Source organism: Rattus rattus, chromosome 4 (genome assembly GCF_011064425.1).
Source record: "Rattus rattus isolate New Zealand chromosome 4, Rrattus_CSIRO_v1, whole genome shotgun sequence".
Taxonomy (NCBI): domain Eukaryota; kingdom Metazoa; phylum Chordata; class Mammalia; order Rodentia; family Muridae; genus Rattus; species Rattus rattus.
Window position 1 is genome coordinate 134,643,387 of NC_046157.1, and position 23,222 is coordinate 134,666,608.

The 23,222-nt window shown below is 38.2% G+C and overlaps 2 protein-coding genes across 2 annotated transcripts in view; one reads left to right on the forward strand and one right to left on the reverse strand.

The window, feature by feature from the left end:
- Abi2 (abl interactor 2) overlaps positions 1-23,222 on the forward strand; it is a 149,635-nt gene that overhangs the window by 110,302 nt on the left and 16,111 nt on the right. The gene's annotated exons all lie outside the window — the stretch shown is intronic.
- Raph1 (Ras association (RalGDS/AF-6) and pleckstrin homology domains 1) overlaps positions 1-23,222 on the reverse strand; it is a 74,106-nt gene that overhangs the window by 40,557 nt on the left and 10,327 nt on the right. Inside the window, 1 exon segment of the mRNA XM_032901195.1 lies at positions 5,186-5,305. Coding sequence (XP_032757086.1) covers positions 5,186-5,305 — 120 coding nt within the window.

Below are 23,222 nucleotides of genomic sequence, written 5' to 3' on the forward strand. Positions count from 1 at the left end.
GTTGGACCCTCCCCTACCAATCACTGAATAGTAACGTGCCCTACAGGCTTGTTTACAGTCCATCTTATGAAAATGAAAGCCTTTTCTTGAGATTTCCTCCTCTCAGATGACTTTCTCTTGTGTCAAGTTGACATAAAACTATCCAGCACACATATTAGAAAAGCTTAAGTTTCTTCTAAATGATAGCCCCAAGGAAAAACCTAATTGGTTTTCATTAGTTATCTAATTTCTAAATATTTACTTACTTTTATTACACCATGGACTCAAAACTGTCACAGTTCAGGGTAAGTATCTTTTCAAATATATCCTTTGTCAATGACTTCATTATACATAAGTTCACTATGAAATAATTTAAGTATCTGACTATGGACATAGTAAAGAACCATGAAGAGAGTTCGGTCATCTCTTAGCTCAAAGGGTATGTTTTGATCTAGTATAGCCTCATTATATATTATGTCCTATTACAAAGGACAATCATGAACTTCATTCCCTCCCTGTCTCCCTTCCTTTGTGGTGTTGGGGACTGAACCCAACGCCTTGTGCATAGCAGGCACTCAAACCTACCACCAGGTCACATTCCTAGTCCTTACCACCTTCTTACAATGATACTCTTTTCACCTGTAACTGTTCTACAATAAGGTAAAAAGGATCTAAACAGAAAATTACAACAATGACAGAGGAGGAGAAGAAATCCAACTATTTAAAGCTAGAGTATCTTTTACAACTAGTTTCTATGTAAATGTCATATAAAATAAGTTCAAGTTTTAAAGAAGAACTTTGGTGCTGGGCATGGTAGCACATGTCTTTAATTCCAGCACTTTGGAGGCAGAGGCAGGCCAATCTCAGTGAGTTTGAGGTCATCCTGGTCTATAGAACAAATACCAGGACAGCCAGGACTACACAGAGAAATCCTGTCTTGACAAAACAAAAGCAGAATGTCACGTATTCTATTTGTAGAATTATAAAGTTACATTAAAATGCTATTTTTATTATTTACCTATCTCAAGATTTTATAGCTCATATAAAGAATGCCCATCTTGTTTTTAGATATACTCTCCGTGTAGCCCAAGCTGAGCTAAAACTCACTGTATATGGCAGAAAATGATCTTAAATGAAGATGGCCTCTAGAGTGCTAGGATTACAGCTAGATGCTACCCACACCTGTCTTAATGTGGTACTGGGAATGGCATCTGGTCTTCGAGTTACTAGGGAAGCACATGAACTCCCAGTCTCAATTCTGTCTCTAAAGATTTGTTTTTATGTGTGTGAGTATTATGTCTGAAAGTATGTAAATGTACTGTAATGATCTGAATATGCTTGGCCTAGGGAGTGGCACTATTAGAAGTATGGCTTTTCTGTAGTAGCTGTGGCCTTGTTGTGGGCTTGGGTTTTTTTTTTTTTAAAGATTTATTTTATTTATATGATGTCTTCAGACACACCAGAAGAGGGCATCATATCCCATTATAGACGGTTGTGAGCCACCATGTGGTTGCTGGGAATTGAACTCGGGACCTTTGGAAGAGCAGTCAGTGCTCTTAAACACTGAGCCATCTGTCTAGCCCCGTGGGCTTGGGTTTTAAGACCCTCATCCTAGCTGCCTGGAAGTCAGTCTTCTCCTAGCTGCCTTCAGAAGAAGATGTAGTCGTAGCTCCTCCTGCACCATGCCTGCCTGGATGCTGCCATGAGCCCACATTGACGATAATGGACTGAACCTCTGAACCAGTAAGCCAGCCCCAATTAAATGTTGTCTTCATAGGAGTGCTTTGGTCATGGTGTCTGTTCACATCAGTAAAACCCTAACTAAGATATGTACCATGTGTGCATGTAGTGCCCCTAGAGCCTAGAAGAGGTAGTTGAATCCCTATGAGTTACAGTTATGAGCTGCTACTTGGGTGCTGAGAACCAAACCTGTGTCTTCTGCAAGAACAGGCACAAAGCTATTTCTCCAGTCTTTCATCCCGTGTTTGAAGCTAGCAAATGAATGTATCTACAACCTAATCAGTGTTTTATTTCAAAAGTTCAAAAAAGTTAAGAAATTCTCCTTTAACCTTAAACTCAATTCTTCAGAAGCAATTTTAATTACTTCTTTCAATAAAGCTGGAGGGAAAAATATTTTCTATAAAACAACATGACTAAAACTTCAGACTTATGAAAAGTCAACGTCTTTCCAGTACCTGTCCATGGTGCTGACACAACAAAGGATATACTGTGAGGCACTCCTTAGGTCAAGAAATCAGTAATATAATATGGTGACATTTAACCTTTGGTGAGGTCGCTAAGAATTTGCAAAAAAAACTACAGATCTTCTTCCAAACAAATGCCCAACATAACAAATTTTTTACAACTGTTTTAGAGGAATCATTAACTATTTAAAATTTAAGTTTGATTAGCAGCTAACACTGAATATGTGCACAGGTAATACTGTAATGAACTAAAATAATAAATCTGAATCTTAGTGAGTCAACTATTTCTTAAAATATCCATAAAAACTAACATGTTTACAGTAATGCATAATGTGCACTGGTTTTAACATTTTTCTTTAATGACAAATTTCTATGATGAAAAGTTGGGCAACTTGAAATATATGTGAGAATATAGTACCACGTGTGGAGAACTACTGTCTGAGTGGAGTTCCTACCTCAGACAAGGCAGCTTGACTCTTCCAACCTGCTTTCTCTTTCTGGCCTCCTGCTCAAGTGTACAACCACGTGGTCACAGACACAACCTACTGGCTGGCCGTGGATGATCTCCTCCATACACTCTCATTTCTATTTGTCTCTTCTCTCCCAGCTGTATTAATTACTTTCCGCTCCTATGGAAAACGCCCTGACAGACAACTTACACAGCAGAGAGAGCATACCAGAGGAGGTGTGACGTTTTAAACTCTCAAATATGTCCCTGTGTCATACTTCCTCCAGCCACACCCCCCAATCCTCCACAGAGCTGCTGACTTGGGACCAAGTATTTAAACACCTGATTTTATAGGGAACACTTCTTATTCAAACCACCACACTAGCATATAATTGGACACTTAGTCATCATCTTTATGACAACACTGCTTTCTGTAAAAAAAAAAATTAAGAATTAAGAAGTGGCTCAGTTAAGTGCTTATAACACATGCATGAAGACCTGATTGGATCTGCAGTGTTCACAGGAGAGATGAGCATGTATGCCTGGGTGGCAGCGGGGAGGTAGAGCCATGAAGATCCTGGGGCATGCTGGTCAGCAAGCCTAGACAACTGATGAGCCTCAGGTTCAACAAGAGACTGCTTCAACAAATAAGAGTGAGGGCCAGAGACTCCCGTGCCAGAATGGGCGTGCTGAGACCTGCACTCTAGACTGAATACCTACAGAATTCTTGGCCTTCCCATCAGGAGTAGCCATTGCTGGTGGGATCACAGTCTGTAAAAACTCTAAGAACCATCTTCTTTAATATATATGTATTCATTCTACCAGTTCTGTTCCTTAAGAGAATGCTGACTAATCCACCAGATGTCAACCTCTATACATGTGTCCACACACACATACCTGTCCCTGAGAACTGTAGAGAAGGAAATTAAATAGAAATGGTTTGGTACTTACAGACATCAAAAGACAGTTTGATAAAAATGTTACCTTTTCTTATTACAGCTTGTAGTAGTTAGAATGAGAGTTGCTCCATAGGCTCATATATTTGAATGTTTGGCTTCCAGGTGTTAGACCAGATAAAAAAGATTAGGAGATATGGCCTTGTAGGAGGAGGTGTATCACTGTGGGTAGGCTTTGAGGTTTCAAACGCCCAGCTAGGTCTAGTTCCTCACTCTAATTCCTAATTATGGAGCTCAGCAGCTCAAGTGATCCTTGAATCAATCAAGAAAACCTACCTGCGTTACATGAGAACCCATCTCAAAAACTAAGCAAGCATGCATCACCATGTCAGTTATAAGAAATCCACGGCCCAATAAAACAAAGAAAAAAACAATCCCAAACCCGCTTTTAGAACTATTTCAAATGTAGCCTGAATAAACTTTTATCAGTATTTTGAAAATACGAGCTAGAAAATACAAATGTCATAAAATGTATTTAAATTGGTTATAGAATAAACTATGTCAAAATTTAGATATTTAAACTTTAGACTTTAAAAAACTGTCTTAGGGTTTTACTGCTGTGAACAGACACTATGACCAAGGCAAGTCTTGTAAAGGATAACATTTAATTGGGGCTGGCTTACAGGTTCAAAAGTTCAGTCCATTATCATCAAGGTGGGAGCATGGGAGCGTCCAGCAGGCATGATTCAGGAGGCACTGAGAGTTCTATATCCTCGTCTGAAGACTGCTAGCAAAATACTGACTTCCAGGCAGCTGGGGTGAGGGTCTTAAGCCCATACCCACAGTGACACACCTCCTCCAACAAGGCCACACCTCCTAATACTGTGCCCCTCCCTGGGCCAAGCATATACAAACCATTACATTTATAATTTCAAATTTTTAAAAGAGATATTAAATCTCCTCTCAGATTCAGAGAAACTGTTAAAGAACTGTTTTTTATACCCTAAATGACTACGGACAAGGAGCTGGGGAAACAGCTCAGTTGGCAAAACACCTGCAAGAACAAGGACATGTATTTGACTCCCTAACCCAAATCTAAATGGTGGGTACTAGTAATTCTAGCCCTGGGAAGGCAGACATAGCAAGATCCCTCCGGGTCTAGCCTAATTGGTAAGCATTTTACCAATTGGAGACTTCTTAGAGAGCTATTCTAACATTTTCCTACTTCCTTCTGGGCACCTTTCTCCCACTCTAGCCCTGGTATTTAAGCTTATATTAAACTTATCCTTAATAAAAATCTCCCAGTTCTGCTTCATTAAAAGAAGACCAAGAGGAAGGAAGAGAGGGAGGGAAGGAAGACCCTATGTAGTCTTCGAAGGAAGAAACCCTGAGGGTATCCTCTGGTGTTTACCTGCATGTAATGTACACACAGATGAACATACATATCACATATACATGTTCACATAAGCATACACAAATAATAGCCAGAAAAGATACTATCTTGCATTGTAAAGTTCCTATTCATCTACCTGTTAATGTTTTTTTCTTTTAGCAATATTTTAAAGCTTAGCCTGCATCCATATCTTCTGTCTGTACATGAAATGTTAAACGTGTAGTGATGGCTTCCAATCTTCAAGCAGTTTTTCAACACTTCTAACCTGAGTAAGTCTGTCCAGCTCCCCAAGCCAGGCCCCAAACATTTTATCCAGGTCCTGATCTTCCTTGTCACTGTCGTCTTCTGCACCATGGTCAATCTCTTCATCAGATAGTTGCTCCATCTGAAATACAGATATTTGTGTTAAATTAACAGTTGCAAATCTAACTTAAAAATTACTCAGTACAAGGTTTGATGTGACCCTCTGAAACCAAATCTTCAAAATTAAATGTTAGCATAAGAAAACAGAAATTATTAACAATGAAGACAATGTTGACAAGCAGAAATGGAAGAAAGCTTCAGTTCTTTAAGGAACAGGGGAGGCAGGGAAGTTAAAGTTAGTTCCCTCAAGAAAAGGAAACTATCAAATTATGACTAGATTCACAAATAATTTCTAAAATATACAGAGTACTCCTTTCAATTAGCAGAGTGCAACTGTTGTATCCATCTCTCTACTGACAGACTCTAATACTCCAAATATACTTTCAAAGGCTTCAACAGAATCCCATCAGTATTAGGCTATTTTCTAGGTTAGGTTAAACCTTCCCTTAATTTCCTGATCCATTACAGGAGGAAAACTATGTTCTGAAGGAGAGGCATTCTGTACCTCAAATCATGTACCAACATGCAGAGTATGCAGTTACCGACGATAATAAAATCCAAGTCACTGGCAGGTAAAGCGTGCAAATTCCTAGCCTTCAGAGACCTCTCCTCACCATTTCCTTCTCTCTCTCTGTTTTTTTGGTCTTTGAGACAGCGTTTCTTTGTGTAGCCTTGGCTATTCTGGAACTTACTCTGTAGACTAGGCTGGCTTCTGCCTCCCAAGTGCTGGGATTAAAGACATACGCCACCTGGCTCCCTCACCACTTCTTGCTTCCTCATTCTTCCAGCGTTCTAGACAACCTGTCTTGCTTGTTGGAACATACAGACATTCTCCACATCTAGCCTTACATACAGACATTCTCCACATCTAGCCTTTCACGGTTAGCTCTCCGACCTGGAACTCTTTCCTGTAGATGTGTGCTCTTGCTTCATTCAGGTGTCTGCCCAGATAAGTATCTCATCAAAATAGCACTCCACTCTGGTTACATTCAATTTTTTTTTTTTTTTACAATTTTACAATTTTGAAGATCTCAAAAGATGGAAAGACCTCCTGTGCTTACAGATTGGCAGGATTAATATTGTCAAAATGGCCATCTTGCCAAAAGCAATCTACAGATTCAATGCAATCCCCACCAAAACTCCAACTCAGTTCTTCATAGAGTTAGAAACAGCAATATGCAAATTTATTTGGAATAACAAAAACCACAGGATATTGAAAAGTATCCTCAACAATAAAAGAACTTCTGGGGGAAATCACCGTCTTTGATCTCAAGCTGTATTACAGAGCAATAGTGATAAAAAAAAATGTATGGTATTGGTACAAAGACAGGCAGGGAGATCAATGGAATAGAATTGAAGACCCAGAAATGAACCCACACACCTATGGTTACTAGATCTTTGACAAAGGAGATAAAACCATACAGTGGAAAAAAGATAGCATTTTCAACAAATGGTACTGGTTCAACTGGAGGACAGCATGTAGAAGAATGTAAATCGATCTATTCTTATTGCTCTGTACGAAGCACAAGTCCAAGTGGATCAAGGACTTCCACATAAAAAAACAGATACTATCAAACTAATAGAAGAAAAATTGGGGAAGAGCCTCGAACACATGGGCACTGGGGAAAATTTCCTGAACAGAACACCAATGGCTTATGCTCTAAGATCAACAATCAACAAATGAGACCTTATAAAATTGCAAAGCTTCAGTAAGGCAAAGGACATTGTCATTAGGACAAAATGGTAACCAGCAGATTGGGAAAAGATCTTTACTAACCCTACATCAGATAGAGGGCTAATATCCAACATATATGAAGATCTCAAGAAGTTAGACACCAGAGAACCAAATAATCCTATTATGGGGTACAGAGATTGACAAGGAATTCTCAACTAAAGAATGAATGGTTGAGAAGCACCTAAATAAATGTTCAACATCCTTAGTCATCAGGGAAATTCAAATCAAACAACCCTGAGATTCCAACTCACACCAGTCAGAATGGCTAAGATCAAAAACTCAGGTGACAACAGATGCTGGTGAGGATGTGGAGAAAGAACACTCCTTCATTGTTGGTGGGATTGCAAGTGGTACAACCACTCTGGAAATCAGTCTTGAGGTTCCTCAGAAAATTGGACATAGTACTACCCGAGGACCCAGCTATATAAACACTCCTGGGCATATACCCAAAAGATGCTCCAACATATAACAAGAATATATGCTCCACTATGTTCATAACAGCCTTATTTATAATAGCCAGAAGCTGGAAAGAACCAGATGTCCTTCAACAGAGAAATGGATACAGAAAATGTGGTACATTTACCCAATGGAGTACTACTCAGCTATTATAACTATGACTTCATGAAATTCATAGGGAAATGGATGGAACTAGAAAATATCATCCTGAGTGAGGTAACCCAATTACAAAAAAACTCACATGGTATGCATTCGCTGAGAAGTGGATATTAGCCCAAAAGCTTGGATTACCCAAGATACAATCCACAGACCACATGAAGCTCAAAAAGAAGGAAGACCAACGTGGATGCTTCAGTCCTTAAAAGGGGAAACAAAAATATTCATAGGAGGAGATAGGGAGACAAAGTTTGAAGCAGAGACTGAGGCAATGGTCATTCAGAGCCTGCCCCACCTGGGGATCCAGCCTATACACATACAGCCACCAAACCCAGACAATATTGCTGATGCCAACAAGTGCATGGAGCCTGGTATAGCTGTCTCCTGAGAGGCTTTGTCAGAGATGGCGAATGCTCACAGCCAACCATTGAACTGAGAATGGGGTCCCCACTGGAGGAGTTAGAGAAAGGATTTAAAGAGCTGAAGGGGTTTGCAACCCCATAAGAACAACAATACCAACCAACCAGAGCTCCTAGGGACTAAACCACCACCCCAAAGAGTACACATGGACAGACCCATGGCTCCAGCTACATATGTAGCAGAGGACGGCCTTGTTGGGCATCAATGGGAGGAGAGACCCTTGGTTCTGGGAAGGCTCAATGCCCCAATGTAGAGAAATGCCAGGGCAGGGAGGCGGGAGTGGGTGGGTGGGGAGCACCCTCATAAAAGCAGGGGAAGGGAGGATGAGATAAGGGGTTTGCAGAAGGAAAACGGGAAAGGAAATAACATTTGAAATGTAAATAAAAAATCCAATAAAAAAAAATCAACTCACCAAACAAAACAAACAACAAAAAACAAAACAAAAACCCAAACCTTACTAAACAGTTGAGTGGTGTTACCCATAGAGCATTCTCTTGGGTCTAATATGTTCAATGTGACAAAATTGCATGAGCAGTCTCTACTTCATTTAATATTTATGGTATATTTTATATGTGCCAGACACCGGAGAAACAGATGGACACAATGAAGTTTAATCTCAAGTATATATACCTAGTAGGAGGACAAAGAGACCAGCAAAGTAAAACACCATGGTGAGTGCTATATATAAAGTTATATATGTTGAGTATAGTGTAACTCCGTTTGAGAAGGGAAAAGGAAAGGGATGATACTTCAGTGAGACAGGACAACAATGTACAAGGGAGAGATGGATAAGAATGTTCTAGGCAGAGGAATCACTATGTGCAAGAATATGAAGGTATCAGAAAGTAAGGGTGCTGGGAATTTTAAGTGGCTTAGTGTTCTTGAGGTGAAGTATAAACTCATGGAAGGAAGAGAGGCTGGAGACAAAGGAAATAAAGAACTACATACTATTCGAAACAGACCAGTGGTTCTCAACCTTCCTAATGCTGTGACCTTTTAATACCGTTCCTCATGTTGTGGTGATCCCTAACCACAGAATTATTTCTTTGCTACTTCATACCTGTAATTTTGCTATCTTTATGAATCATAATGTAAATATCTGATACACAGGATATCTAATATGCAACCCAGATGGCAGTTGCACATTTATAAGACAATGTTTTTCTAGCTGTTGTATACATCAAAAGTACCTGGGGGTATATATTGTTTATTTGTTTGAAGATTTGTTGTATTTTCATTTACATGTATATCTATCTGTGTCTGCACAAGTTTATGTCATATGTGTGGGTGCCTTGGAGGCTAAGAGAGGGAGTCAAATTTCCCTGGAGCTGAAGTTATAGATGGCTATTAGCTGCTTGAGGCGGGTGCTAGGAACTGAATTCAGTTCCCCTGGAAGAGTATTAAATGTTCGTAACTACCAAGCCATCTTTCTAGCCACCTAAGAGACAGTATATGTAAGCTCCTCAAGGTTTGAACCCTCAAGGCTTGAATGGCCCTGCCAACCCCACCATAACTACTACAGAAACAACAACAAGAAGAAAACAAAACCCCCCAAGACCAGGCCACAATATCTCTTCAATCCAAGGCCACCCTGGAAAGCTCTACCCTCAAGAACCCCTATATACAGCCTGCCTCCTCTCAGTTCTTTATTGATTTTACCTGGGCAGAGGCGGCCATACTCTTGTGTCTTTCCCAATAAATCCCCTGTGAGGTTTGTTGTGGGGTGTGTCTTTGTGCTATTCCTTAGCTCCAGACTAAGATAGCTTTCCCTTCAAAGCCATAACACACTTAGAGTATACAAATGACTTGCCTATGACCTACTAAAAACTAATGTCAATATCACATTTAAAGAAGTTCCTCTAGGTATTATGCCCTCTAAAGTTTGACAGCTAAAGTATAAGTGACTGTTTACCACAGTTACTTTTAAGAAATCAAGGGATACATTGTTATGTAGCTGCAATTAGGGTAAAGGAAGAACAAACTAGAATACTGTACTATACTGTAAAAGAATCGAGGCATCATTGGGATAAAAAACCACATACTCCTTTAGACAATTTTAGTTCATTTCCAGTTATTTTTCACTAGCTTTCTCACAAAAATATCTTGTTGAAACACTTGCTACACTGCTGTAACACAAATAATTCTAAAGCAGACTTTGGTAGGTAGGATGTGAAGACTTCCATATTCCAGGAGTGCCTCCAAATGTGCAAGATACAATAGTTGCAAAGTAAAATAACCCCATGTAGGTACACACCCACATGCACACACAGGCTAGAGAGAGAACGAGAGAGATTAGCAGAGCACAAAAGTGAAAGGACCCGATGAGGAAATAGGAAGCCACACAGTGTAAAGTGGATGGAGAATTAGCAGACCAGAGGCTGTCGACTCAGAACAGGCTAGTGTCTGCTGTGTTTATGTGGTTTCTCTCCTAAGCTACAACTGTATTCTTTTAATATAGGACATTTAGTTTTGCTGTGAATTAGATACTGAAATTTGTAAACTGCTTAAATGAAAAATGGGAAATTGTCTTAGAAATTGTAAAAATTGATTTAAAGTTTTTCTATCCCATAGAAGTTTTTAAATGTTCTGGGCTAGAGATCTGTCTCGGTGGTTAAAAGTACTCTTGCAGAGTACCTAGGTTTAATTCTTAGCACCCACTTTGGTGGCTTTTAACTATCAGTAATGCTCCAGTTCCAGGGGATCCAACACCTCCAACAGGTACCAAGCACAATCACAGTGGATAAGCACAAACACACACACACACACACACACACACACACACACACACAATTATGCAAAACACTAAAACACATAAAATTTAAGAGTAAATAATAAAATATTTGAAGTTCATATTCCATACATTCACTAGGTTTTATGAGAAATCAGTTCTATGCATCTGTTCTTAGCTTTTATTACATTATTACTTTACTACTTTATTTATTATATGTAAGTAGGCATGCTGGTATAAATTGACTCTTCCTTATCACAGAATACCAAATAGTTTATATAGATGAAATAATAGGAAAAGAAATAATAATTTTGTGATTATCATAATAAGCAAGCACTGAGGGTTTTTGTTTTGTTTTTGTTGCTCTTTTGAGACAAGGGTTCTCTGTGTAGCCTTGGCTGTCCTAGAATTTGCTCTGACCAGACTATCCTCGAACTTAGAGAGTCACCTGCCTCAGTCTCCCAAGCACTGGGATTAAAGTGTGCGCCAACACCTCCCAGCAGCACTGAGTTTTTAAAGTAGTGAAAAGAAGTTATTACTTTTTGAAACAAGGAAAGGAATCATCAACATGTTTTATAACATGGATTCATTACTGTGATTTAGTTCACAAGAGATAGTAAATTTTGTCACTCATCCTAATATTGTCCTTTATACTTAACCTTTTGTCTAATTTATGTGGATCTAGGTTCCTACCTAAAACCCAACATTGCATTTAGCTGTTGTGTCTCTCTTAAGTTTCCTCACCCTTTATGATTTTGAAAGTTATATGCCAATTAGTTTTTTAAAATTTTCAATGGTTTGGTTACTTTTTGGCAGGAATACTCTAGAATAATGACTTTTGACTCATAATGTTGGCTTAACTCAACACTGTGATATTGTGTTCACTTGGTTAAGACAGCATCTTCCCAGTAATTTGTGGATAAATACTCTGAGAATATGTAGTCTCATTAAATTTCCACTCTCTAGCTCTGGAGAATACATGCTGTACCTCTGACCTCCATTATAGGAGTACTTGCACAAAGAACAATGGACTAAAGAATCCATCAGAAAGCGAAGGGAACTCATGAGTCCTAGGTTTCAGCACAGTAAAGAAAAGGGACTGACTACAAAAATGGGAGAAAACCTTTGCCAGTTATACAGTCAACATGATCTCTAGAATATCCAGACAACTGAAGGAAACAAACGAACAAAAACTAAACATGAAATCATAATCTACAGTGACCTAAATTAAATAAAAAGATAGTTCTCAAAAATGAAATATAAATATAAAAATAAAAATAAATATGAAGTAAATGTATGAAAAAAGGTTCGACTTCACTAGATATCAGAGATATTTAAATTAAAACTATACTGAGATTCTATCTTACCCAGTCAGAATGACAGTTATTAAGAAAACAAACAAGGAACAGGTGAACAAGAACAAAAGAGAACCCTTCAACAGTGTCAATAAGAACACCAACCACTTCAGCCACTACGGAAATCACCACAGAAGTGTCTAAGATAACTAAAAATAGACCCATCAACATCGCTGCTAGGTATTTACCCAAAGGATGTCAGGTCGACATCATGGTAGAGACACTTGCATGTCAATTCTTTACTGTAGCGCTATTTAGAATAGTTAAGTATGGACCCAACCAAGGTGCCTACCACAGAGGAGCTGATAAAGAGAACGTGACATATAAACACAACTGATTTCTTTTCATCTGTAAAGAACAATGAAGTTATGAGATTTGCAGGAAAATGGATATAACTGGAGATACTCAGATTAAGCAAATTAAGCCAGTCTTTCAGAAAGACAAATATCATTTGATTTCTCCTATGTGATGTAGTTCTAGATTTTAACTTGCATTAAGTATATAAAACCACGGAAGCAGAAGCTAAACTGTTCAAGGAAATATAGAATTAAAGGGGAAGGTAAAAGGTAAGGACAGGGAGGTCTCAGAGGCAATATACTCAATGTAGACTATACACTATACCACGTATGTCCTTATATAAAATAGTATAAGAAATATACTGGGAAAAACATTTTAAAGATTTTTATGTAAAGGAACACAAGTCTGCAATGTTGTTTTCATGCAATGGAAGGAAAAATGTATGTATGTGTGTACATGTAATAGTGGGAGAGTATGTGGGCCGACGAGGAATGAGGAATGCTAAGCAGGCAAAATGCAACAACACGTGGGTCTGAGTAAAGATAAATGTCTGTGATACCAAAACTTTCCTGAAGTTTGAAATCATATTAAAGTAATGAAAGGAACCAAAGAGAAAAGAGAGTCAAGAAGGAAGTTATAATTTAGTTGAGAAACATAGTAAATATATAGATTATTTAAAACCCAGAGTAATCTTAAAACATAGGCTACTAAACAGTTTTTACTAAACGAAACATACAACTTGGTCTAAGAAAAGTGAAAAGTTATTGTATAATTCTTTAGCATGTGGTTTTTAAAATTATATGTGCATATATGACTTTTCTTAAAGTATTTTTCTGCTTATTCAATTACCTCTTTAGATATAACTTCATGATAAAAAAATTAGTTTTATTTAATGCAAAGAGAAAAAATAATTACTCCACAGATAATTCAAAGACATTCAAGGACTTCTTAAACTTTACATCAAAAGGCAAATAAAGAAATCTTAAACAATCAGGTATAGCGGCTTATGTCTACAACCACAACATCCAGGAGGAGGCTGGAGTTAACAGGCTATTGCGAGTGTGAGGCCAGCCTGGACTACAGAGTGAAGCTGTGTCTCAAGTCACTTTCACCTCTACCTTTAAGGGTCAGCTAATTTAGTAAAAGTTAGGAAGACATCAGAATTTAGTTCCAAATCAAATACTACTACTGTCATCAAATAAGCTAAACACAGGCTTCGGGACTTTTCTCAGTGGGGGTTTAGCTTAGTGGAGAGCTTGCTTAGTGGTTAAAGCACATGCTGTTTCCAGCACCTGGCAGTCAAGTGGTCCCAAACTGCCTGAAACTCAAGCTCCCCAAAATCTCAAGTCTCTGACTTGTTACGGCAGCTACACTTGGCCCCTCACAACACACATACACAAAAAGTTTAACTTAAAAATAAGTTTTAAATAAACCTAGATGTTTTGATTTTTAAAATGTTACCACATGAACAAGGAATAAAGAGATATCCTGGACCTTCCTATTACTCATTTACATTAGCATGTCCTGACCTCTTGCTGACATTCGGAGACAATACTATAGTTAATCAGATATCATCTACCTAATGAAGCTTTCAGATGTTCATTTGATTTATTTTATAAACTTAAGATTTCTAGGAAAGACATTTTATAAATCTCGACAGAAGATGAATTAAACACTGCTTCCTATGCAGCCAACCAATCCATCCAAATAGAAGCCACACTGCTAAACACTCAGCAGCATAGCCAGGAGACTTGCATTTTGTTTTGTTTTATTGGATATTTTATTTATTTACATTTCAAATGCTAATAACCCTTTTCCTGGTTTCCCCTCTGGAAACCCCCTATCCCATCCTCCCTCCCCCTGCTTCTATGACGGTGCTCCCCACCCACCCACCCACCCCTTCCTGCCTCCTGCCCTGACATTCCCCTACACTGGGGCATTGAGACTTCCCAGGACCAAGGGCCTCTCCTCCCAGTGATGCCCAACAAGGCCATCCTCTGCTACATATGCTGTTGGAGCCATGAGTCCCTCCATGTGTACTCTTTGGCTAGTGGTTTAGTCCCTGGGAGCTCTGAGGTGTCTGGTTGGTTGTTATTGTTCTTCCTATGGGTTGCAGATCCCTTCAGCTCCTTCAGTCCTTTCTCTAGCTCCTCTATTGGGGACCCTGCCAGTGGTTGGCTGTGAGCATCCACTTCTATATTTGTCAGATTCTGGCAGAGCCTCTCAGGAGACAGCTATATCAGGCTCCTGTCAGCAAGCACTTCTTGGCATCAGCAATGTTGTCTGTGTTTGGATCCCCAAGGTGGGCAGACTCTGGATGGCCTTTCCTTCAGTCTCTTCTTCACACTTCATCTCCATTTCCTCCCTTGAGTATTTTTGTTCCCCCTCATTTTTGTTTTTAAAAAACCAGAAATCATATATAGCCTCCAACCTTTTAATGTGTACAATTGGGTGAATCTTAATTGCCACATAGTCTTCCACTATCAAATTTCAATATAAGCTTAGGAAAAATTAAGCTAAGATATGCCTTCAAAGTCCCAGGCTTCAGTCCTCAGCGGTTCAGACCTTTTGGAGGTGTCAGTACTGGCTGCCTGAGTTCAGCCCGAGACTGAGAGGCTGTTTCTCAGGAAACTCCTGCAGGAAACTCTGGAGGCCAGGCTCTTTTTGCCATTTCTTTTTCTTTTCTTTTTTTGGTTCTTTTTTTTCGGAGCTGGGGACCGAACCCAGGGCCTTGCGCTTCCTAGGCAAGCGCTCTACCACTGAGCTAAATCCCCAACCCCTCTTTTTGCCATTTCTATACTTTTCACACTTCTTGTTTCAGTTCTTCTTCTCAAAAACAAAAATATGTCAAAATGCTATAAGAAACAAAAATTAGTCACTCCTTTTTCTTCAGTGACCACGAACTTTGTACCTGCCTATAGCAGTCACAGTAAATCAGCCTTGTGTCCTGGCTATCTATCTATGCGTGTGCCTCTTCAGCCCCCATACCCATGTAGGCTACAAGCTCTGGAAAGAGAGAACATAATAGTTCTCATTTATCACTCTAGAGAAAGATTCTTTATTGACCTATTTTTTGGGGGGGGGGAATTTAAAGTAAGCTTTATTAAATATTAAATACTGACCAAGAGATGGACCTAAGTCAGGATCATTCTCTGGCATTTCCTAGCTGGAATCTACTCATCTAAATTTTAAAACTTTCCCCCCAAATATTCCCAATTTAAGAGGTTTAAAAATTAAGTGATGTCAATTTCAGATGACTCAAAGCTAAAGGTACACTTCTTTTTTCTTTTAAAAAAATCAATTTATCTGGTTAGAAGTAAATAAATACTCAAAGGAACTAACACATTTTAAAATTTCTCTACCAACAGCAGACAAGAAAAAACAGAAAAATATGACTATACACAATTTCGGTGGAATGTTTCCTAAGGGTATTTTAAGACATGGTTTAGCAGCTATGCTAAAAATAATAAATGCATATTATAAGGACAAAGCTTGAATTCAAATTGGTTTTTTAAAATAATCCATTCAAATTCAAAGTATTAAGAAATCTTACAAGGCAGGTTAGAAAAGGGCTAGCCTCACAGCACTCAGCTTGATGCTCAGGATCCACCTGGTGGAAGGAGAAAAACAGCTCCCCAAGTTGTTTTCTGACCTCCAAATATGCCATGACACAACTGTGTACGGTGGGGTGTGCACATGGACATGCATACATTCATTAAAGTGTGTTTTTTCTAAAGAGAAAAAAATGACATTTGTCACGACGTAGCTCTTACGCCTATCTCTGTTCTAACATGTTCTTTTAAAAGTTCTGCCTCTACCCGACAGTGTTCAGGGTCCTCCTCATTTACACAGCAAGTCTGAGGCAAGCCTGAACTGCGGGAAACCTAGGTGTGGTAGCATGGTAGCATGTAGCACTTGGGAGTTCAGGCCAGCCACTCTATACAGTGAATTCCAGTCCAGCCACTGTGACACAGTGATGCCTAATCCTGAAAATAAGCTTTTAAATTTGTTGAGATTTAGATAATATATGCTAATCAGCTCCTTTCTGTTTAAAGACTTTGTTTTTTAACTTATGTGTCTGTCTCTGTGTATACCTCTGTGTCTCCCAACTTTTTAAAACAAATTCTTGTTAAATCTGAAAATTTCAAGTAAGTAAATTATCTATTTGTGTGTCCTGAATCTGAATGGCCATTACTCGGCCCTCAAAACATCAGCTTAAAGAAACAAGTCTGTTAAGGATTCTCTAATTTGAGCCACCTAGAACTAAGCGAGGGGTCTGAAAAACTCAGATAATTGTTCTCTTCTAAGTTTACCATTAACTAGACAGAATCTGGTTAAATCACTGGCATGGCTTTCTTAATCTGCAGAGAAGGGGAAGAAAGTAGGAGGAAATCAGAGACATAAATTGACACCAGAGGAATTCCCTCCACCCACCTTCAGTTGTTTTTCTGTGAAGTTTATTATTTAAATGTGAACTTCACTCTACCTTCCTATCAAGTTGTCAGTCTTTAATCTTAGTTCCAGAAGAGAGGTACCAGTTGCTCTTCATCCTGTAGGCTTAAGGATTTGGCCCTTCTAGATCAAACCCCTATCCATAGTGATTCATAAAATCTCAGCAGGAGTCTGGAATTCGTACAAAGTGCTCAGACTTCTAATTAACTTAATGCATTTAATATTTTTCATATTATTTTACTTTTGTTTTCAGAGTCACTCTCTGAATAGAACAAATGGTCATAGGTATAAAGAAAATCAAATGTGACTTCCTATGCAACAAAGTTTGGAATATAGGAAGCACAAAGGGAAACTACCAATGACAAATCAACCATGTTCTAGAGCAGACTCACTTCATACCTACATTTTTAATGCATTTTTAAAAGATTTATTTATTTAATGTGAGTACACTGTCGCTGTTTTCAGACACACCAGGAGAGGGCATTGGATCACCATTACAGATGGTTGTGAGCCACCATGTGGTTGCTGGAAATCTGGACCTCTGGGAGAGCAGTCAGTGCTCTTAACCACTGAGACATCTCTCCAGCCCCACACCTAATTTTTTAAGCCAATTATATTAAAAACTGGTATCAATTTTATATTTTGCCCCATGGGATAAATTAGGATAGAAAAATGTTTAAAGCTGCCTACAATGAAATCAGTAAAAATGAAAGGTTTAGGATAATGCTGTCATACCTATTCTATGGCTTTGCATTTTCAGTGCCTCTCCTGCCCCAATCCTTGTGTGTACATGGAGGCAGGGATTACAGTATTCTAATTTGAAAAGAAAAAAAAATGATAGCATTATCTTTATTCTATTACCATAAAGAAACAAATTCAAAGAGAATCTCAAAAAGAAGACTGGGAAGATTTTACAGGATACTTATCTTTTCTAATAACCTTTCAATGAAATCTGAGCAAAACTTAGAAAATCTATTAAATTCCTTTAAAGCAAAAAAGTTAAAATTTAAAAGAAAAAAAAAAAAGACTCTGTAATGCCTGGCTCACCATTATATACTTTGACCAGGCAGTACACTGAGTAAAAGAGAATCAGGACTTCAAAATGTCAGTTCTTCTCATCTTGACACCTGAATAGAAATAAAAACAGCCAGGAGGTATGGAGTTTTATGACCTGTTTTATTCATGGCTAAAATATTCATTTCCCTTCTCTTAACAAATATTTTGCTTTAATTTTGACTGAATGGATTCTAAAATGTTAGAATCATGTAACATGTATAGCTGGTACACACCACACACACACACACACACACACACACACACACACACACACACACACACACACCCTAGTTATAGCAGTTTCTCTCCTAATCCTCTCTGAGATTAAGAAAATGAACAGTAAACAGGACCTACTACTAAGCCAGAGCACTTTATTCCACTGAACACACTATTCCAATGTATTACACACTATTCCAACCAAAATGAACTTTCTGAGCTGGAGTCTCACTGTCACAGTTCCGGCTAGCAGGCCCTTGCAAAGTAGACCAGGTTGGCCAAACTTACTGTGAACCACCTGCTTCTACCTCCAAGTGTTGGGATTAAAGGCATGTATCACCACATCTATCCCTTACTGACAGAGTTGGGCTCCAGTTTTTACACTACTAAGTTGGAATCCCCAGTCAAACTTCAAACATTCTGTAAACTTACCTAAAGAAACAAAACCTCTACGTAACATCTTAGAATTCATTCAAGATTAAAGTGAACTGTTTAATATTTTGAGAGAAAAAATAGTGATGCACATAGGACTTCTGTACCATGAAAAGTTATCCTTCAAAAGTGAAGAAAAGCTGGGCATGGTAGCACATGGAAGACTGAGGCAGGAAGATTGCTGGGAGTCTCCCAAGACCCTGGGATACAGAAACCCTATTTTTTCTTAAAAGGTGATTCTCCCAGGACTCCACTGGACACTTCATTTTATTCCCCTTGTCCCTATCACAATGATGTATTAGATTTCCTATGCTAACAATGAGAAGTACAATGAGCTTTTGTGCAAAGGTTTAGCTCTCAGAATTTCTAGTGAAAGCAAGAACCTGAAAGTAACCTCTATGCAGTTCTAGAGTAAGAGAAGTTGAATACGGTACGTTAACTCTTAATAGTATGCTTCAGGGCTCTTACCAATCATATACAGTACTCACTAAAGTCATTTCTCCAAAGTTGCCTAAGTTGCCTGTTGTCATCTGGGCTTTGTTTTAATCTAATTTTAAGAAAATTTCCTGTCTATGCTATCAGTCCTGGTTCAAATAAACTCAATGCAAATGAAAAAAGTGAAGGAAAAATGAAATATTTCTGAGACAAACAATAATTGGAGGGATTTGCTATCAGTAGAATTGCTTCACAAGAAACATTAAAGGAATATGATATAGTCATTCAGTTAATTAGTGAAAGTATAAATTAAACTTCAACTTTTTTTTTTTTTTTTTACTATTTGAGACATCTTAATACACAACTGGACTGCCCTAAAACTTATGATCTTCTTAAATCTCCTGAGAGACCAAGCTCAGAATCAACTTTTCTTATTCTTAATTGACCGGATAACCATTTGTTCAACATAATAGTAGCAACACTGTATTTGATTACGTATGCTAATGCATATATTACATGCAAACATACGAGTGCTTACATGAGTGAAATGAATGACAATAATACAAGGGACAAGCAGGCAAGAACCAGTAGGTCATTATAAGGTATTCGAACTATATTCTTGAAGCAGTATTATTGAAAATGTGTTTATATTAGTTATAATGTATAAGACGAACTCCAAGGCAACCACTAAAAGTATGGAATTCCTACTGTAGATGATCTATAAAGAGAAAATGTAGTCATGTAAAATATTCTATTAAACCAAAAAGAGGTAGAAAGGGAGAACAAGATAAAAACAGGAACAAAGAATGAGCAATAGTAACAAATCCAGTAAATATTTATCCAACTACATTAATAATCACTGCAAAAGAATGTTATACACACACTTAGCAAAAGAGAAGAGAGCGTGGGGTGTAGCTCAATGGTAAAGCATTTGCCTCTGGGGAAGAGCACCCAGGTTCTATCCCTAGTAATTAAGAAACAAACTCCTATGTTAAATGTAAAGTCATACATATAGATATTGAGGAGAGTGAATTTAAAATACTATCCTAAAGAAACTGAATTAGGGGCTGGGGGAAAAAAAAGAGCTCAGCACTGGCTGCTCCTGTAGGACCTTGGTTCAATTCCCAGCATGCACATGGTGGCTCTCAACAGTCTATAAGTTCAGTTCCAGGGGATCTGATCCCTCTGCTGGCCTCTGTGGGCACCAGGCATGCAAGTGATGCACAGACATACATGCAGGCAAAACAGTCATACACATAAAATAAAATTTAAGAGAAACTGAATCAACAATTAGCAACTGTCTAAAGCAGAAAACAAAAGGTTCAGATAAGTTTGCTGGTGAATTCTAGTTAAACATTTAGGAAAGAAATTGATAAAATTCTCTGAAATCTCTTCTAAACTATATAAGAACACTTTCTAACTCATTCTATGAGGCTAGTATAACCCTAATGCCAAAATCAGACATGAGAAAATAGCAGATCAATATTAATTATGAAAATAAATGGGAATATCTTCCAACAAAAGTTAGCTACAAGAATTATACACCATGACCAAGTGGGATTTATTCCAAGTACGCAATGCTGATTCAATATCTGAAAATCAATTAGTGTAATCCATTACATGAATGGGCCTCCAAGATGGCATGATCAAACAAATGGTGTAAGGAGATGGCAAATCCAAGACTCATACATGATTAAAAAACAAAAAACAAAAACAAACCAAACAAACAATTTTTAAGCTAGAAAGAGGAATCCAAATTACTAAATATCCAAAACAGCAACAATAACAATAACAAAAACCCCTAATAAATATCACCCTTCATGGATGCCAATTCTTGGCTTCACTTATGCAGTCAACAGAATCCCCATGAAAAGTCGACCAAGTTATGATAATCAAGTGTATTCAACTCGGAGGGTTGCACTGTACCACAGGATAGCTATGAATGTGGGGTAACACAAGACTGTGTATTTACTTCAAACACCGTGAGAACTTTTTGCATTTTTTTGTAAACCAATTGTACAGTTTTCAAGAGTGAACTTTGTAAATGGCAGCACCATGTCTATGTCGAAAGGTTGGATGTTCCTGGGTGAATGGCAAAAGATCTATAATAGTTAACACAATTCTGAAAGAAATGAGTAAAATCAGACAATTGATACTATAGCCAACCTCAAGACTTGTATACAATACTACGATAATCAAAACAGTGGGGTACTGGCAAAAGAACAGTCAACTGGACAAGTGAAACAGAACAGAGAATCCAGAAATAGATGCATACAAATATAGACAACTGATCTGGAGGAAAAACACTTTTCTGAAATGGGAACCTTTAAAAACACACAAGGAAATAAATGGAAGGTGTGCAAATGCAATGTCAGATCAGGAATAAAGAGCACTTGTTCTTGCAGTAGACCCAGGCTCCTTGTGACTCCAGTCCCAAGGGATCTGACACCCTCTTCTGACTTCCATGACAGACAAGTATGTAGTCCACATACACGCACATAGGCAGCAAAACACTCACACAGATAAAATAAACAAGCAAAAACACCGGGCAGTTTAGTAGAAAATAGTGTGCTGGGTGCGGTGATGTACACCTTTAATCCCAGCACTCGGGAGGCAGAAGCAGGCAAATCACTGTGAGTTGGAACAGTTCCAGGCCAGCCAAAGCTACATAGTGAGGCATTGTTTAAAAAAAAAAAAGTGTAAGAATATAAATTTAGCATTTTAAGAATAAGTAATCTCTATTCTAACATCATAAGCATTCGACAATAATTACTAAAACTTAAAACTAATCAGACAAAACTAAAACAAAATAGCTTTGATGTTTTAAAATAAACAAGTATAGCCTGATGCTGTGTTTATATTTTACCAATAATTAAATACATTCTCCCCCCGCCCCCGAAAAACTTACAGAAAATAAAAACAGGCATGACTTCTGTTAGCCAAAGAATCCTATCAATTATATACACAGACTTCACAACCCAGGAGTTAATATATTTTCGGTAATTCTCCAATTAGCTGTACTGCCAGGACAGCTAAGATTTCTTTACAACACACCCCTTTACTCCATTAATAAACATGGCAAAGCTTTTATTCAAAACTCACCTAAAAATTTTCTTTTTGGCTATTGAGATGGCTCAGTGCAATTAAAGATACTTGCTGCCAAGCCTCACCACTTGGATTGAAACTTCTTAATAAACAATTACGGTATAATTTTTCTAAACAAAAATATTATAGACCTCTAAAAAATACATACTTATCCAGTTGACAAGACTGTGGTAGAGCAGGGGTTGGAGTATATGGGTCAATGAGAACACTCTCGTAGGTAGATGACAAGACTGTGGTAGAGCAGGGGTTGGAGTTTATGGGTCAATGAGAACACTCTCGTAGGTAGATTGCTCATCATTTGGGAAGCTCCTGGAGATTATCTATGTCAGTGGTTCTCAACCTTCTAATGCTGTGATTCTTCAATACACTCGTGCTGTGATAACCCCATCATAAAATTACTTTCATTGATGCTTCATAACTGTAATTTTGCTACTGTTATGAATGTAAGATATCTGACCCCTGTGGGTGTCAGGATCCACAGGTCAAGAACCACTGATCTATATGATGATTCAGAGATACCACTTTTAATGTCCAACTTAGAGATAAACACCAAAAGAAACATCACATGATATCCTAAGCCTCCTAAACCAGGACAAGACTTCATCTTAAAAAAAAAAAAAAAAAAAAGCTCAGTGGTAGTTCACACCTTTGATCCAGATATGTTGGAGGCTGAGGTGGGAAGATTTTGAGTTCAATTCAGACTGAGCAGAGTAAGACATTGTCTAAAACCAACTAACCCACATTTAAAATAGCGTAAGTATATTAAATCAAAAAGTATAGACAACCACCTAATTTTTTAAAAAAAATTTATCCGGTTGGGGATTTAGCTCAGCGGTAGAGCGCTTGCCTAGCAAGCGCAAGGCCCTGGGTTCGGTCCCCAGCTCCGAAAAAAAGAAAAGAAAAAAAAATTATCTATACTCTGCCTGAACCATATGTCTGTGCACCATACACATGCCTGTTGTCCACAGAGGTCAGAAGAGGGCATCAGATCTCCTAGAACTGGAGTTAGGGATGGTTGTGAGCCACTATGGAGGTGCTAGAAATCAAACCTGGGTCCTTTGCAAGAACAAGTGCTCCTAACCACTGAGCCATCTCT